Source organism: Orcinus orca, chromosome 3, assembly GCF_937001465.1.
Source record: "Orcinus orca chromosome 3, mOrcOrc1.1, whole genome shotgun sequence".
In the NCBI taxonomy this organism is placed as follows: domain Eukaryota; kingdom Metazoa; phylum Chordata; class Mammalia; order Artiodactyla; family Delphinidae; genus Orcinus; species Orcinus orca.
In genome coordinates this window covers 7,534,957-7,552,833 of record NC_064561.1, presented here as the reverse complement: position 1 = coordinate 7,552,833, position 17,877 = coordinate 7,534,957, and the positions used below count along the sequence as shown (strand labels likewise).

Here is a 17,877-nt window from a genome sequence, read left to right as displayed (position 1 = left end):
ACCGTCATAACTGACATTTGTCTTTCTTTTAGATAGATTCCTGAAAGTGAAACCGCTGGGTTGAAGAACACGAACGTGAGTGTTAACTTTAAAATAGTTCCGATGTATTAATTCTCAACGATAATAACTAACTTGCATGTTTTAGCCGTGAACACAAAGTGATGGGAAGCTAGGTTTCTACGGGGGCTTGGAATCAGAAACGGGAGTGGGGCCTGGACCCAAATGGATGCACTGGTTATTCATCTCAGTTACCAGCTGCATCTGAGTGCAGGTACAGGGCCAGGCACTGAACACAGCCCCTCATGGAGGGGAGACAGTAATACACAGCCCACAAACATGGTGACAAGTGTGCCGAGTGCCAAGAAGGAGGGTAAGAGGTGCTCTGAGAATGGTGGAGCAGATGTGTCCTGGTCAGGGTTTGGGAGAGCTTCCCAGAGGTGGGCACTTAAGATCTGAAGGGTCAGGGTGGTGGAAGGAGGCATCCACCATCCATGTCATCTTATGGGGTAATAGGGTTTTTGCAGATGTAATAGGTTAAGAATAGAGATGAGATCATACTACATTAGCACGGGCCCAAATCCAAGGAGTCAGAAAAGGCCGTAAGAGAGACACTGCGGACATCCATGTGAAGGCGGAGGCAGAGACTGGAGTGATGTGGCCACAAGCCAAGGAATACTGGGGCCACTGAAAGCTGGAAGAGGCAAGGAAGCAGCCTTCAGAGGGAACATGGTCCTGCTGACACATAGATTTCAGACTCCTAGCCTCCAGAACTGTGAGAGAATAAATTCCTATTGTGTTAAGCCACCAAGTTTGTGGTAATTGTTACAGCAGTCCCAGGAATCTAATACTGGGGTCTCTGGTCCTGTGCCCTAGATATGCAGGTCAGCCCAGAAGGGCAAGAGCCAAGTACATTCTACAGGGTTTGGGTACATATGGCAGCAGAGTGGCTGCCACAGAAGTGGTGCGAACTACATGTCCACCACTAAGACAGAGGAGTGCCTGATTTGGGTAAATATCTCTTTTATTAATGTAAATTTTATTGAGTATGATATATTAAAAAAATGGCATGTGCTCAAATGGGAAAGAATAGACTTTTCAACAATGGTGCTGGGACAACCAGATAGCCACATGCAAAAGAATGAAGTTGGACCCTGACCTCACGCCACACGCAAAAATTAACTCAAAAACGATTAACGGTGGACTTCCCTGGTGGCGCAGTGGTTAAGATCCTCCTGCCAGTGCAGGGGACATGGGTTTGAGCCCTGGCCCGGGAAGATCCCACATGCCACGGAGCAACTAAGCCTGCGCACCACAATTACTGAGCCTGCGCTCTAGAGCCCAGGAGCCACAACTACTGAGCCTGTGTGCCACAACTACCGAAGCCCGCGTGCCTAGAGCCCATGCTCCGCAACAGAGAAGCCACCGCAATGAGAAGCCCGCGCACCGTGATGAAGAGTAGCCCCCGCTCGCCGCCAACTAGAGAAAGCCCGTGAGCAGCAATGAAGACCCAACGCAGCCAAAAATAAATAAATAATTTTTTTTAAAAAAAAAGAAGAAAAGAAAAAAAAAGGATCACGGACCTACATGTAAGAGCTGAGACTCTAAAACTCTTGAAAGGAAACACAGGGGTAAATCTTTGTGACCATCAATTGGCAATGGATTCTCAGGCATGCTACCAAGGCACAGGCGAAAAGAGACAAACAAATAAATTTGACTTCATCAAAATTTTAAAATTCTGTGCTTCAAAGGACAGTATCAAGAAAGTGAAAAACAGGGGCTTCCCTGGTGGTGCAGTGGTTAAGAATCCACCTGCCAATGCGGGGGACACAGGTTCGAGCCCTGGTTTGGGAAGATCCCACATGCCACGGAGCAACTAAGCCCGTGCGCCACAACTACTAAGCCTGAGCTCTAAAACCCGTGAACCATGACTACTGAGCCCGCGAGACACAACTACTGAAGCCCACGCACCTAGAGCCCGTGCTCTGCAACAAGAGAAGCCACTGCAATGAGAAGTCCACGCACCGCAAGGAAGAGTGGTCCCCGCTCACTGCAACTAGAGAAAGCCTGCGCACAGCAACGAAGACCCGATGCAGCCAAAAAACAATGAATAAATAAAATAAATAAAATTTAAAAATATGTAAAAAAAAAAGTGAAAAGCAAAGACAAAAACCACCCCACGGAATAGGAGAAAATATTTGCAAATCATATATCTGATAAAAGACTTTAAAGAAGATCTACAAATGGCCAAAAAGTACGTGAAAAGGTGCCCAACACCATTAGCGCCACCACCACCCTCCCACCCCACCGGAAGCAATTCAAAACCACAATAAGATACCACTGCACACCCACTAGGATGGCTAGAAACAAAAGGCAAATAGAAAGTTATCAGCGAGGACCTGGAGAAACTGGAACCCTTCCGTGCTGCTGGTGGGAATGTAAAATAGTGCAGCCACTTTGGAAAACAGTTTTCGTTCCTCAAAAGGTTAAACAGAGAATTACCATTTGATCCACTCCTAGATACACACCCCAGAGAAATCAAAACATATGTCCTCACAAAACCTGTACACAAATGTTCACCACTGCATTATGCACAATAGCTAAAAAGTGGAAACAACCCCACGGTCCATCAACTAATGACTAGATAAACAAGTGTTGTATATTCTTATAATGGAACATTATCCAACCATAAGAAGAATGAAGTCCTGATATATGCTAGAACCTGGATGAATCTTGAAAATACTTTGCTAAGTGAAGAAACCCAGACATCAAAGGATCACATAATGCATGATTTCATTTATAGAAAATTTCCTGTTTAGGCAAAATTATTGAAACAGAAAAGTTGTTTAGCGGATGTCAAAGGCTAGGGGGAATAAAGGGATGGGAAGATAGCTAAAGAGAAAACAGTTTCTTTGGGGTGAGAATGTACTAAGCTTCATTTGTGGTGATAGTTTCAGAACTCTGTGAATATACCAAAAATCACTGAACTGTACATCTTACACGGGTAAAGTTATTCCTCAAAGAAAGGGAGGAGGGAGAAAGAAATGCGCACCGACTATCATCATTAGCATGTGGGCAGCTACTTTTTAAAGGGCACCCATTGTCTCAGTAATGCCGGGCTGGCAAAGGCCCCACGCGAGCCGTTCGGGACTGTGGTTGGTACGACATTCCTTCATCCAAGGTTCTCTTCTGGGCCCTGGAGCCCTGGGCTGACGGCAGGGAATGAGACACACATACGCCGCCCCCAGCCCACCCGAGGTTCGGTGGTTCCTGGCATGTTTCAACAGCTCCCTCTGGTGCACAGCTCAGTGGGCGAGCTCGCAAGTCTGGGGTGTTCTGAGCTCCCAGGAGGGGACCAGGGCCACCTGGCCACATGGCTGAAAAAGCACTGGGGCTGCAGTTACTTAAGGGGAACCCCAGGGTGTGTGATAAGAGGCCTGGGGAGACAGCTGCTCATTCCAGGGTGTGACGCTCAGCAGGGCGTAACCGAAAGCCGCCATCTGCCTTTCAGGAAGTGTTGTCTCAGGGACAACAACTCGAGGGTTGGACTCTTACTCATCACCTCTACACTCAGAACCCCTGGAGCAGGAATGGGGTCTGATTTGTCACTGTAACCCCAGTGCCAGGCCCCTGTGCAAATGTAGAGCGCCCTCGCTCGGGTGGGGGCGGGGGGCGGAATCAGGAGGACCAGCAGCCGCCCGCAGCCCTGACTCAGCTGTCGGCAGCTGCGAGGGCCGGGAGCCACCTGCTGAAAACAGGTGCTCACATCACCTCCATGAGCAGCTGGTGCCGGGAGCCTCGGGCAGGGGCTTCCTCCCTCTTCCCTCCCCACAACTCCCAGGGGTGACGCACGCAAAGGCGGGGCTGCCTGACCCCATCACCAATCTCAACCATTTTGCAGGGTGACTTGACGATCCCCAATATATCCCTGGGTCCTCCGGTCAGCCCCATGCAAAGACTGGCAATATTTTGCTTAAACCTGACGCTGGAAGGGCCAACTCCACCCAGAAGTGGGTTTTGAGCAGCTCGGGAACCGCACAGGGGTGCCTTCCCGAGTTCCATCAGGAGGAACTGAGTGAACCTGACCCCACGTGGGAAGGGTCGCTGTCGTGAGTGAAAACCGACCAAGAACGGCCGAAGGGTACTGCCCAGGATTCGGACGAAGGCCTCGATCCTGGCGGCCGAGCCCTGCGCTGCCCGAGCCCCACCCGCGGCCCTCTCCGGCATGTACCTTGAGCCACTGCTTCTCAGTCAGCGAGTCGCTGTAGTCCACCTCCTTGCGATGGCGGGAGCCGCGGCCGAACATCTTCTCCTCCTCCTCCTCGCATGTCAGCCGCTCCACCTCTGCGTCGTCCTTGATGATCCACGAGGGGAGCTCATCCTCCTCCATCAGGCGTGGCTTCCGCTTGGGGTTGCGGGCCTCCTCGCGCCTGCGGTCCAGGTCCATGCGCTGTGGGGTGCGGGGCGGCAGGGACAGAGGGACAGGCGTCAGCACAGAGAAGACAGAGGAGATGGCCAGTGGGCACACGCAGGGGCACCCTGACCAGGGGCTGCTTCCCTGCCTCAGGACCATCGCTGCAGCGGTAGTTAAACAGCAACTTGGTCGTGCGGTGGCTGAGCCGGCTGGGCTGCCATGTCAGACCTTGGCTGGGGCTCTGCTTCAGGGGCAGAGAGAACTGGAAAGGACAGGAAGGTGGTGGAACGGGGGCTGGAACGGGGGCTGAAACGGGGCAGCGGCTCCCCTGCCCCACTGAGGCGATACAGGCTCAGTGGAAGGCACAGGCCTGCTGGGGCCGAGGGCGCCCCCAATTCCCCCCGATTCCGTGCCCACGAGGGGCAACAGGGCATCTGAGACCGAGGCCCTCGCCAGTCCCTCAGTCTTGGACAGTGTGGCTCCCTCTGAAAGGGAGCCTCAAGGACAACAGGCATTGGCCAGACGGAGGGCCATAAACTGGAGCAGGGCTGGGCGTGTACGTGTGTCCTGCCATCCCTATGACACACTTAGGAGGCCACAGAACGAAGATGGGTCAGTTAGGAGCCATGGAGGGGCCACCCTGAGAGCTGCCCCCGGCCCCGTTACCGCTGGGGATGCCACCGTCACTGAGACCTTTTGCTCTGTTCGGTGTCAGCAGGGAAGGGGGCGGTGTGTGTGTGTGTGTGTGAGCTCCACTGCACATGGTTCACACAGGCGGGGAACCAAGCCCCTGAGGGTGCGCAGGGCCCGAGTGCCCGCGGCGCTCACCATGAACAGGTCGAACTCTTCCTCATGCCGGGCAATCATCTGGTTCACCGTCTCGTCGTCAGGCACCTCGTCTTCTTCCTACAAGATGTCACACGTTTAGTTGGAGTGCGGGGAGGCCGGGGTGGGAGGCGGCCGGGCTCGGAGGCGAGCGGCGGCGGTCCATGGGAAATGAGCTGGCGGTCCCAGTCCGGCTGCGGTGGATGGGGACCCACACGGCAGCGAGAGACGCACACGCACACGCACACGCACGCTCCGTGGGATCAGGGCCCTTGCTGGCCATCTCAGCCGAGAAGCCAAGGATTGAATGGGCATGGAGACTGAACTACCCCTCTCACCTTTAGAGGTGGCTCCTCCAAGTCGGGGTTGACGCCCGCTGGCGGAGGGGCAGTGTGGGCGAAGCTGGCACTGCCGCTGCCCGTGCTGCAGTGTCTGCTCTGTGGATAAATAGAGGACTTCAGTCTCCAGGGCTGTCAATCCGGCATCTTTCACCAGCAGTTTAGAAAAAAAAAACCACTTCAAAGAAAAAGCAAGTACTCATCCTCTTTCCTTTCAGCCCACACTCCCTTTACTCCAAAGGGATGCAAAAAAAATAAGAGTGCAAAAAAGGTAAAAAAACAAAAATGAAAGCCGCTCATGCGTCCACCACTCACGCCGGGGAGGGGGTCGGGGCTGGCGCTGCCCTCACCTCGTCCTGCTCCTCGTGCTCGAGGATGGCCTGGAGGAAAGCGCGCCTCTCGTGGCTGGAGGACTTCTGGTCGAACATGCCGGCCTGGATCACCTTCTGGTCGACGTTGAGCTTGTACTTGGCCGCAGCCAGGATCTTCTCTTCCACGCTGTTGACCGTGCAGAGGCGGAGCACACGCACCTCGTTTTGCTGCCCGATGCGGTGGGCACGGTCCTGCGCTTGCAGGTCCTGGGGAGAGAGATGCCGGTCAGTCCCAAACAAGCTCTTTAAATCGTTAAGGGACAGTGGATCACTGGATGCCACTGGGAAAGGCAGGGGTCTTGCAATTCTCGGGCGCCCGCCTGGCTGTTCTGCCCGCCACAGCCAGAAGCTGCACAGGCCAGAAGCTCAGGAACAAGACCTGGAGCCCGTGCCAGGATGACTTGACCCCAAATTCCTGCAGAAGCGTCACTTTCTACCTTCACTGGGATTTGACGGATACTCAGGAAGAAACCGCAGTTGTAGAGGGCCACCCCAGGGGGTTATACCCCAGCAGCTCCTCTCACAGCTGCATAGGGCCCCTTGGCTGCCCCGGGCAGGGCCTGGCTTGGCGTGGCTGTATCACAGCGAGGGCACTGTTCACAGAATGACGCCAAAGCTGGGCAGCACCACGTTGATGCCTGGTTTGATTGGAGGCCCTGCCACGCAAGCCAGGCCCAGGCCCCACCTCTCGGAGCCTCAGGATCCACTCTGCTGACACCAGCCCGTCTCGTGGCTATCGTGTGTGAGAGGAGCCAACAGGCATCGGGTGCTCAGGCCAGTGCCTGGTGTGGAGCAAGCGCCCATAAAGTGGCAGGTATGGCGCCAACGCTGTATCATCACGCCCAGCGTAGACCCAGGAGGGGCTACGAGATCCTGTGTCTGGGGCCTGCAGCTGTGTGGGGCTGACCTCCAGATCTGCACCTCATGGGGGCAGCAGAGGCCACACCTGGTGGGAACGGGCGTGCTTTGTGTCCACGGTTCGTACCCTCAACCCTGCCCCGCAGCTCAGCCGGCGTGATTCCTGGCTCTGCAATGTGCTTCATGACCTCTGATACCCCCCGGGTGTGGAGGAGGACAGGGCTCCACGGGGGTCTCTCCCCTCGACAGCCTGTGGGTGGGGGAAGCACACTCGGACCACCTCTCAGGAAACAGGCCAGTCATCGAGGTCCGGGCGGCAGCCACACCCCAGGCTGGCGCAGCAACCATCCCAGGCACTCGTCTGTCAGGCGCCCGTGGTTTACACACCAATAACCAGCTCTGCTGGGCTGTGGAGAAGGGCTCGCTCGCACCGTCAACAGGCGTGAAAGCTGGAGCAGCCTGCTGGAGGCCACTGTGGCAGAACCAACCAGAACGTGAAGGGACAGGCCTGTGGACTGAGCAATCCCACCTCTCAGGCTTGGCCTGGCTGGTGCTCCAAGACAGGGACAAGGTTCCCCAAGGGGAACAGAAAACCCGGACGTCTGCCAACTGGGATTTGAGTCAAAAATCCTGGGGCCGGGCTTCCCTGGTGGCGCAGTGGTTGAGAGTCCGCCTGCTGACGCAGGGGACGCGGGTTCGTTCCCCGCTCCAGGAAGATCCCACGTGCTGTGGAGTGGCTGGGCCCATGAGCCATGGCTGCTGAGCCTGCGCGTCCGGAGCCCGTGCTCCGCAACGGGAGAGGCCACAGCAGTGAGAGGCCCGCATACCGCAAAAAAAAAAAAAAATCCTGGGGCCACCATATGCCAAGATAGCTGGCTGCTGAGGAAGCGGCTGGGGAGAGTCCCCATGTGCTTGCATGGAGACATGAACACACCAGCTGCTGGCGGGAAGAGACACGTGCTGGAACATGCCGTATTCATGTCAAAGCCAAAATATATGTGTGTACACGGGTAGATGCTGGCTCAGAGAAGAGCGGGGTTGGTGGGGAAGGGGAAAAATGGACTCTTTAATTTGTTACTTTCACTTATTGGTACTTGCATTTGAAAAAATTACTACTTTTATAGTAAGATGCAAGAGGTAAATACTTACTTTAAAGCTACTGTACCAGGGCTTCCCTGGAGGCTCAGCTGTTAAGAATCTGCCTGCCAGTGCAGGGGACATGGGTTCAAGCCCTGGTCCGGGAAGATCCCGGAGGTGCTGCGGAGCAACTAAGCCCGTGTGCCGCAACTACTGAGCCTGTGCTCTAGAGCCCACGAGCCACAACTACTGAGCCCACATGCCACAACTACTGAAGCCCGTGCGCCTAGAGCCCATGCTCTGAAACAAAAAGAAGCCACCACAACGAGTAGCCTGCACACTGCAAGGAAGAGTAGCCCCCTGCTCGCTGCAACTAGAGAAAGCCCACACGCAGCAACAAAGACCCAACGCAGCCAAAAAATAAATAAATAAATTTATAAACAAACAAACGAACAAAAAACTACTGCATCTATAAAATACCACATCCCTGTTATCTACAGGCACGGAGCCCTGTGCAGGGTATGTGGATAAGAAACAAGGGCAGCAGTGCACAGAGCACAAAAAGTACGCCCCAGTGTGGTTTTAAGAGGCGCCACCATGAGAGCTGGGCCAGAACATGGCCAGGAAGGACCTGCATGACTAAAACAGTGACCATTACTGCCAGCTGATAGGACTGGGGCATCTTCCACTTTCTTTGCACATTTACGCGACACCAGAATTCTTTTTGTTTTTTTGGCTGTGCCATGTGGCTTGTGGGATCTTAGTTCCCTGACCAGGGATTGAACCCAGGCCCTCTGCAGTGAGAGCGCAGAGTCCTAACCACCCGACCACCAGGGAATTCCCAGGATTACTTTTTTTTAAATAACAACGGAACATGAATTTTTTCATAATCAGAGCAAAAAACTAGTTTCGTTTTGAGAAACAGAGGAAAGTAACTGCTCTCTGGGCTTCTCTCCAGGGGCTTCCGGGACTCCAGGAGAATGTCAAGAGGCCAGCGGACACTCATGCTAGTGGGCATGGTCTCCCTGAGGCTTCGAGCCCCTCCCCCTAGGGGGCCTGAGAGCTGTTACCTGGTGGGGGTTCCAGTCACTGTCGAATATGATAACAGTGTCGGCTGACTGGAGGTTCAGACCCAGCCCCCCAGCCCGGGTGCTGAGCAGGAAGATGAAGTACTCGGAGCCGGGCTCGTTGAAGGTCTTCAGCAGCATGCCCCGGTCCTCCGCTTTAGTGGTTCCTGCCGGCGGGTGGGGAGAGCAGGGTTATTAGCAAGGTGACCGTGGCGGGTGGAGGGGGGGCGGGCGGTGGTGCAGAGGAGACAGAGGAACACCTACATCAGGGAGCAGGTATAGAGTCCACAGCAGTCCAACTCGGGCCACCCAAGCCATGGACACTCGCTCAACACGTGGCCATGAGTGGTGACTGGAGAACAACTCAGATTTACGGTGACACTACTGACCGCCAGTCCTCCCACCCCAGGAGAAGAAAACGAGCCCCAACGGGCCTCCGGTGTCTCCTCCGTGTAAATCGGGGCTGCTGTGGGAACTAAGTGGGCAGGCGCTGGAGCACAGTGCCCTGCACCCAGCAGACACCCAGGCAATGGGGCTGCCCAGTGAGTCGCCACCACCTGCCCTGCCCAGCTGTCCAGGCGGTGGTGGGAGACACTGCAGCAACACTGTTAACGCCGTGCCCCCAAACCCACGTGGGGTTTCCAGGCGGGCAGACGGGGCTGCTATGGTATTGAACAACTGGCCAGAGGGCTGGCGCCTGCCTCCATCCTACTGTGATGGGTTTTCTCCATTCACAAAGGGAATCATCTACAGGCGAGCACACGGGGGGCTTACAATGGAGACTTGTTTCCCTCTGGGCAGGATGGCTCCCCTCTTCGTGGAGCCACAGGGACTCTAATGTGATGGCCCAGGACATGATCCTCAGCATCGTGATGCTCAGTGGGGCATCTAAGCTCCTCAGGCTACTGCCAGCCTGGGGAGCAGAGGTGCCTCTGGGGAAATCAGGTGTCATTCCTGGTGTTGCTTCCAGCCACTCTCCTACACGTCACAATGAACAGCATGGAGGCCTGATGCCCACTGGTGCCTGGGCTGCCCCAGTTCCAAGGAGGGGCTGAGGCAGGCCCAGGTGGAGGGGCCGATCCCAGATGCCCGGCCTGCACCCTCACTCTCGGCATTCTGAGAGCAGAAGGTTCCACTCCACGTGTCACCGAGCCCCCACCATTGCCGTTCTTTTTTTTCCTTCTGGCTGCACTGTGTGACACGCGGGACCTTAGTTCCCCGACCATGGATTGACCCTGGGCCCCCTGCAGTGGAAGAGCGGAGTCCTAACCACTGGACTGCCAGGGAATTCCCCCGCTTTGCCTTTCTTTCCCAGAGCTTCCGCTCATGTGGCAGTGACCACATGAGGTGCCCAGAGATGCAGCCACAGCCAAGCAAACAAAAGTCCTCATCCTAGATAGAGGACTCTCATCATGGAGGAAAAAAAAAGGCGGGGCGGGCAAATGGATGGGCGCTGGGGTGGGTGGGAACACACTCTTCACGTTTGGCCTGTCCTCTAGGGGGCGGGGCAGTGACACAGACAAGGAGTAGCGCTCATGAAGGCTCAGCCCCTGAAGGACAGAGAGGCCACTGGGGAGGCCAGCACACAGAGGGAGGGGCGAGGTGAGCCTGGCCACGCAGGCCTTCCAAGCCATGGGAAGCACCTGAAGGAGGGAGGTTTGAGGGAGGACCTGACCACAGCTGTGTTTGTAAAGGTCGCCCTGGACAGAATTCCAAGAACAGGCCGAAGGAAGGCAAGACAGGGATGCAGCAAAGGTTCTGGGTGGGAGTGGGGAGGGCAGAGACCGACAGACAGATCCGCCCAGCAACCTTGCGTCTGAAAAAAACAACAGTTCCACAAGATGTACCGTGAAAGACACAATGGGGGCAAAAAGGTTTGGGGTGTTGGCCATGGATGCACATAGCAACGAGCTTAGATAAAGGCTCTGAGAAGTGTGGTTTATCCCACACTTCTTAACTGTGTTTACCCTGGAGGCCCCCAAGTTCATTTTTCTCGAGAGCCCCATTCACTCCATCTGACAGAGGGTGGGGGGCTCCCTCTAGGGTCTTCCCGGTCAGTTGACACGTGTCAGAGCACAGGTCCTGCACACTGTCAGCATCTCACTCAGCCCCCTCCTCCCCGGAGCTCCTGCGTGCTGGGAACAAGGCAGAAACAGGGCTTCTTATGAGTGCATGTGGTCACAGTCAGTGCTGTTCCCAGGGAACTTGCCGCTATCACCCCTGCAGCATTGGTTTTCCTCCCTCTCTTCCTCCCTCCCTTTCCTGCTTCTCTCAGTGCTCACAGTTCCGGCATGAACGGGCCCGATTCCAGCTCCAGAGCCACCCAGGCGGTGGAGAGAAGAGCATGTTGCTCACAGCAGCCTAATGAAATTTCACCCCCAGACCCCTGGGGGAAAAGACAAGCTGCTTCTCTGTTCGGGACACTGAGCAGGTAGGTGGAAGGAAAGCCCGGAGGGGTTGGCTAAGAATGAAGCCAAAATGGAGGACAAAGAGCCAGGAGCTCCAGAAAAGCCCCTCTTAACACTATCTGGGCACCTGGATCCAGCTGTGCCTGAAGCAACCCTTGAGGTTCAGTTATGTGAGTCTATCAAGACTTCCTTCTTTATGCCCACAGGATATGGGTTTCTGTCACTTCCCACCATAACAGGACCGTAGAGCAACCCTTAACCACTGGACTGGACGCAGCATTATGGTGCAAACACCATGAGCCTCACATTCAGGAGATCCAGCCATGATACTCCCAGGGCCCTCCTTCCCATTCCCGCAAGCCTGTGTCACTGAGTGAGCCGCTATGCCCACTCCTGCCGCTAGACCTAGAGAAGCTTTGGCAGCAGCGGATAACGAGGCCGCCCTTTAACAAACGTCTCTCTCCCGATCGTACTCACCATCGAGCCTGAGGTATTTAAAGCCGCGATACGCAAAATAGTCTTCCATGATCGTCATGAGGGAGGTCATCTGACAGAACAGCAGCACTTTATGGTTGGTGGCCCGGAGTTTGGGAAGAATTCTATCGAGCAGCTCAAATTTCCCCGAGGCTCGGTACAGGTCCAGCCTGCGGAGTGGAGGGGGTGGGGAAGGACACACACACCACATGAACCACAGCGCCCTGCAGGCAGGTCAAGGAGGACGTGCGCTCCCATGCCCAGGCTACCTGAGCCGGCCTAGGCAGGCTGGCCACCAGGCTCGGGGGCACACAAGTGCTTCCTTGGCAGACTACCCCCGTGCCCGCCCCCGCCCCCCTCCCCCCACCAAAGTTTCAGCAAAGCCATTTCAACCCAACTAAAATAAACTTGGTCATGAAATTACTGACCAACTTGGATACTTCTAAGAGCGAAAGAAGGTGCTATTTATTAGTAAAGATCCTGGGACAATGGGCATGGACAGGGGCTGCCCCGGGAAGCCAGGCCTCCTGTTTAAGAACTTTCCAAGAGCAGAGGCTCCCAGTGGAGAGTGCCCACACTGCACCACACACAGGACTAAGGGCCACTGCAACTTCTGTCATTCGCTCCTGGTTTATAGATGTGGAAACTGAGGCTGGGGGACAGTGTGACACGGCTGCTGACCTGCCAGGGCCGGGCTCAAACCCAGGTCTGTGGGACCCCATTATGCAATCTGGTATAAAGAACTACACAGCTAAAGAACCTTTTGCCCTTTCATTCGGTGCCTCTGCTCTAGGAAATAGTTTACTATCCCAGAGAAATAATGGTGGCTTTAGGGTTAAGAATGTTTTAACGGTGAAATCTTGAGGCAGCATTTGTGTCCCAACACTAGGGCTGAACGATGCCTGGGCTGCGCTTTATAAACAACGCTGGAGAAAACACCCCCAGAGCAAGGTGCGTGGCGCACTGTATAAAGAGTATCCCTCTGTTGGTGGGCAGAGTTTAGGCTCAGAGTGGTTAAGAAAGCTGTCACAGGTCACAGAGCCCAGAGGTGGGGCCTGGAAGCCAGGTGTGGTCACCTCTCCAAGTGGAGAATTTTTATTCTCTTCTTTGGGTTCATCTATGTTTTCAAAGTTTTCTGCCAGGAATATACTGCCTTTGAAATTAGACAAGTATAACAACAGAAATAAAGCGAACCGGAGAGAGAAATACTGGCACACAGATGGTCTGCCCACCCCGTTAAGCTAGGAAGATTCTCACCCTTGGACGATGCCACCGGTAAATCCCAAGTGCTCGGAAAAGGACTCCTGCGATGGAATGAGAGGCGGGTCAGTGCGGGGCAGGAAAAGACGGCTAGGCCCCATGCCTCCGAGCCCTCCCACCCATGCTCAGCGATCGCCCACGGCGGCCCCAAGGCCACACAGATGCTGAACACAGCTTTTCTATCCCACTGACATCCCTTCCGTCATGACCTAACATTCTTAACCACGGAAAGGAGCGCGCGAGGACGGCGCGCGCCTGAGACCACACCTGGTGAGCTGAAATGGAAGCCCAGGAGCCTCTGGCATGACCCCGGAACTTTATGCCAGAATGTACGGACATATGTGTGCTTTTCAGAAGCAAGCATCCAGACTCTCAAGGGTACTGGGGCCCAGAGCCGTCAGGAAGAGGGATGCTGCTCTCCATGCTCTGCCCAGGATGGCCCCACGTGTCACCAAGTGGGGAAGGCTAGTAACCAACAAGCAGAGGCAGCACAACCCCACCGCGGGGGAAACGACTCTGGAGAACAGCCTCCGAAGGCTTCGGCAGTTACCTGAGGTGGGATTTTCATTTCTCTTGCATATTTCCCTACAGTTTGGATTCTTTACAATATATAAGCACTTGCAAACAAAAAATCCATAAAAAGGCAAATGTACAAGCATCATCTAGTCTAAACCTTACAAGCTCTTTTTCTCTAAAGTTGCCAGAGAGAAGTGACCTAGCTCTGTCTAGGGGCTAGGCGCAGACAGACCCCTCTGAGAGCAGGGCCCTGTGCAGGGCTGAGGCCCCCGAGCTCCGGGTACCGCTGGGCCTGCCGACCCGGCCCTGGGCCTCACCTCGATGTGCTGGAACATGTACGGGTGGTTGCAGATCTTCCTCAGCTGCATGATGGTGTTCATCAGGGTCTTGGTGCCACCTTTGCCCTGAGGAGGCAGAAGAGAGGCTCCCAGATCGGTCTTGTCCCGGGGTGGGGTGGGGTGGGGTTGGGGGAGGAGGCGTGGAAGAAGGACGTGAGAGGAGCTGTGGCTTGTGGCAGAGGAGACGGGGCGTGTGCAGCTGGCTCCTGTCGGGGCTCAGAGGCCTGAAGCCAGCAAGAAGCCAGCGCTGGGGGAAGCGGAGACCCCCTGGCACCCTGGAGGGTGGAGGGTGGAGGGTGAGGAGGGGCCGGCGGGACGCAGGGGAAACGTGACTGGCAAAGAGCTGAGGGTGGATCACAAACACTTTGTGAGGCCAGCTCTGTGGGCACTGGGGGGAGTCCCCGGGGCGGGGCTGCAGCCAGACGGCTTAGGAAGATCTCTGGCTACAGGGTGAAGGAAGGATGCCGGGGTGGGTGCCGTGGGCCAAGAAGAAAACCAGGAAACAGGGTGCTGCAACAGCTCGCGTAAGAAAGGGCCCAAACGAAACATCTGGAAGAGAAAATGGGGTGGCAAGGCCAAGCCCGAGGCCGCGGGGGCAGAAGCGAGGGATCTGGGAGGACAGCTGCAGTCCTGGTGAGGGGAGCAGGGGCGGGGGGTCCCAGGGCCTCAGAGGGGCCGAAAGGCAGCAGCCTGCCTAGCTCCCACCTCCCCACCGTAAACTAACGTCGCCCCAACGCCACGTAATGACGAGGGAAACGGGCTCAGTGGCCCTGGCCGTCGAGGCTCTTTCCCAGCTGGGAAGGTGGGACTCCCTAGAATATTCTAACGGCTGGGGTCCGTGCTGGGCCCCCCACTTCCGACTGATGCATCCACGGGAGAGAGCACTTCACGAGCAGAGGACCCCAGGCTGCTGACTGGGAGGCTCGGGGGCCTCCCTGGAAACGGGCCATCAGCCTCTGTCCCCTCAGCCTTATGGACTGGACCCATCCACACCAGCTGTGATTTAAACCAGGCCCAGTCAACACCCTCGGGACCACGGCCAGATGGGGCCTCAGCCACGACTATCACCTCCGAGGAGGCGAGAGCCTGCTGCTTACAGTGTGCAAAAGCCCCGCACCCAGTGGCCCCCAGCACGCCTGCTGTGGACACCTGGGGGGGAAGGGGGGCCCCGGGCCAACCTTCTTATCCTTTTCAGAGCCATCGGTGAGCAGCACCCCCTTGGCCTGCATGTGCCGGTAAAGCACGCGCTGCAGCGCGGACATGTCGCACTTGATGACGTACTCCACCTGCAGGGCACACACCGCCGTCAGCCGGAACTGGAGCCGAGGGTCCCGGAGCCCAACGCCCAGCCTGGGCCCGTCTCTGATCGCCCAGCCTCTCAGAGGCATCCTGGGCCCTGGACTGTGTGCTCTGATCAGGGCACACAGGGGTGACCGTGAGGAAACCCCATACCCAGGGGGACGAGGGGAGATGGGATGTGGCAGACGCACCGGGGCAGAGGAATGTGGGGGGCTTCCTGGGACAGATGGGGCAACTCGGCTACCTTCCAAAGGCCTGCCCACAGCCGGCCAAGAAACAAAGCGCAAATGTGACTGGGGGGGGCGACTGGCCAGGGACCCCAAGCCCACCCAGGGGAAAGGGGAGGGGGCCCTGGGGGGACTTAGTGCTCTAACTTAGCACACCTGCCTTCCACTTGAGAGACCCAGTGAGGGAGAGTGGCCAACCCCAGGCGGAATCGACTCCTGAATGCCGAGGCAAGACCAGGGCCAGGCCTGGGACCCAGGGGAGCCACCTGACTGGGCCCACCCCAGGGAGGCCCCCTGGACGATGCCGCACTGGGACTTCCGCTCAAAACAAACATGGTACGTGGAATTCCCTGGTAGTCCAGTGGTTAGGACTCGGCACTTCCACTACCGGGATGCCAGGGTTCGATCCCTCGTCAGGGAACTAAGATCCCACAAGCTGTACAGCGTGGCCAAAAAGAAAAAAACTAAACGTGGTACCTTTTCAGGTAACTGAGCCTCGACTTCCTTCTTGAGCCGCCGGAGCAGGAAGGGCCGCAGCACTTTGTGGAGACGACGGATGATGAGAATGGTTTCCTCCTCGTTCAGGTCCACCTGGCAGCCCCAACAAGACATGACAACCAAGCGTTACCTCCAAAGGAGGGGACAGGGATGCAGCGAAGGGCCATCTGGAGTCACCCTGTGCTCAGCACCTCCTTTTCAGACTACCCTAAGCTTCACAGGAGCCTAGCAGGGCAACCTCTTCCTCTGAAAAACTGCAAGGATCTAAGACCTTCCATGGAAGCCCTGGGACACGGAAGCCAAGGCCCCAGGGCACTATGAAACACAGCAGCATGCTGCATCGCTTCCCGAAGAGTAACAAACCCACATGCCTGGAGTCCTGCCAACACATCCAAACGAAATCCGGGCCACGCGGATAGAGCGTGTGGCGTAACTGGGGGGGTGCTCCAAGAGGGCTCTGTCACTGGAAGCCCAAATCAACTCTCCTTTTGGCCTGGGTGGGAAGGACGGAAAGAAATGCTGCTCTCCCAGGAGGCCTGCTACTCTGATAAAAATGTGAATTAAAAAATTTTTTTTTAAGTGAAAACATGACATCTGAACTTTTCTTCTCTGGGTCCCTTTGGGCAGAGCTTTTGCTCAACTTGAAAATACGTGAAACCAGAGCATTTGTTCCTCAGCTCTTGGAGGAGGCGGTCCCTGGGAATCTGAAAACTGGGGGCTCCTTTGTTATGAGATCCTTGGAAAGGCCTCAATTTCTCCTTCAGGAGGGCTTCTGCCTCAGCCGGTACCAAGGAGGCGGGATGATGCTGACAGAGGCCCCCCTGTAAGAGCTGAGGAACAGCTGTCCCAGACTTGCCTCAGGAAAATCCGCTAACTGGGAACGAGTGAGCTGGGGCACGGCTGCCGTGGGCGGTGACGCTCAACGTTAAGCCCTGCGATCGTGCCCACCTCCTCGGTCATCAGGCTCAGGCCGCTGACCTCCTTCAACAGAAAACGCGGCGGCCACAGACACACCAACAACGCCACTCCCAGCCACGCAGACATTGAGAGACACTGGCCACAACCCACAGCCGTCTTTAAAAACAAAAGGGACAGAATCTGACCATGTTACTCCTTTCACTGAAACCATCCAAGCTACCCGCTGCCCTCAGGGTGAAAATTAAACTCTCCTCAGGCCCTCCAGCTGCACCTTCACACCTCAGGGCCATATTCCTTGCTGTCCCCTCCCTGTGCCTGGGGCACAGGGTCAGGGAAGCCCCAAGCATCCCCTGGGATTTCTCTGCCCTTCTCCTCTGGGGTCCTTTGGTGCCAGGGCTGCCCTGTGCTTTGCTGGGCCGGCTGTGGTGGGCACTCAACCCACAACGACCCAGGGAAGCCAGCTGGGCCGGGACCATCAACTTGGAGGGTCCTCGGAGCTGCTTGTGGCCGAGGCTCATGGCTCCCCACTCCACCCCCCGCCACCACGTGGCTGGCTGCACACCCACCTTTTCCCCGGTCATGGCAAAGGGCGCGTTGAACCACTGCTCGAAGGTGCTGCAGCTCTTGAAGATGGTGGGCAGCAGGAAGTTGAGGAGCGCCCAGAGCTCAGGGAGCTTGTTCTGCAGCGGCGTGCCCGTCAGCAGCAGGCGGCGGGGGGCCACGTAGTGCGTGTTGAGGACCTGCGTCAGCTTGCAGTGGTGGTTCTTCATGCGGTGGCCTTCGTCCACGATCATGTACTTCCAACGGATCTGTGGGCCGAGAGCAGGAGGTCAGGGGAGGACAGGCAGCGGCGCTGCCCACCTGGGTGAGGACCCCACGGCCATTAGGCAAGAAGGCCCTGGGCAGAACGGCCTGCTGAGCTGGAGAACGTGAGCACAACAACAGCCCCTGATGAGGGATCAGCTCACACCGCAGCCTCTGTAAAGCAGGGG

At 56.3% G+C, this 17,877-nt stretch overlaps 1 protein-coding gene across 16 annotated transcripts in view; it reads right to left on the bottom strand.

Annotated features, from left to right (window-relative positions):
• SMARCA4 (SWI/SNF related, matrix associated, actin dependent regulator of chromatin, subfamily a, member 4) overlaps positions 1-17,877 on the bottom strand; it is an 87,428-nt gene that overhangs the window by 17,613 nt on the left and 51,938 nt on the right. For 7 of the 16 annotated variants that reach the window (XM_049708120.1, XM_049708128.1, XM_033401098.2 and 4 more), the window contains exons 19-30: positions 17,452-17,694; positions 16,916-17,041; positions 15,947-16,060; positions 15,122-15,229; positions 13,923-14,009; positions 13,087-13,133; positions 11,833-11,999; positions 8,951-9,114; positions 5,925-6,152; positions 5,575-5,673; positions 5,240-5,317; positions 4,229-4,447 (exon numbers count right to left, since the gene is read on the bottom strand). In XM_049708120.1, coding sequence (XP_049564077.1) covers positions 4,229-4,447; positions 5,240-5,317; positions 5,575-5,673; positions 5,925-6,152; positions 8,951-9,114; positions 11,833-11,999; positions 13,087-13,133; positions 13,923-14,009; positions 15,122-15,229; positions 15,947-16,060; positions 16,916-17,041; positions 17,452-17,694 — 1,680 coding nt within the window. The remainder of the gene's footprint in view (positions 1-4,228; positions 4,448-5,239; positions 5,318-5,574; positions 5,674-5,924; positions 6,153-8,950; positions 9,115-11,832; positions 12,000-13,086; positions 13,134-13,922; positions 14,010-15,121; positions 15,230-15,946; positions 16,061-16,915; positions 17,042-17,451; positions 17,695-17,877) is intronic. The other 9 variants (XM_012535863.3, XM_049708125.1, XM_049708127.1 and 6 more) reach the window with 3 other exon arrangements.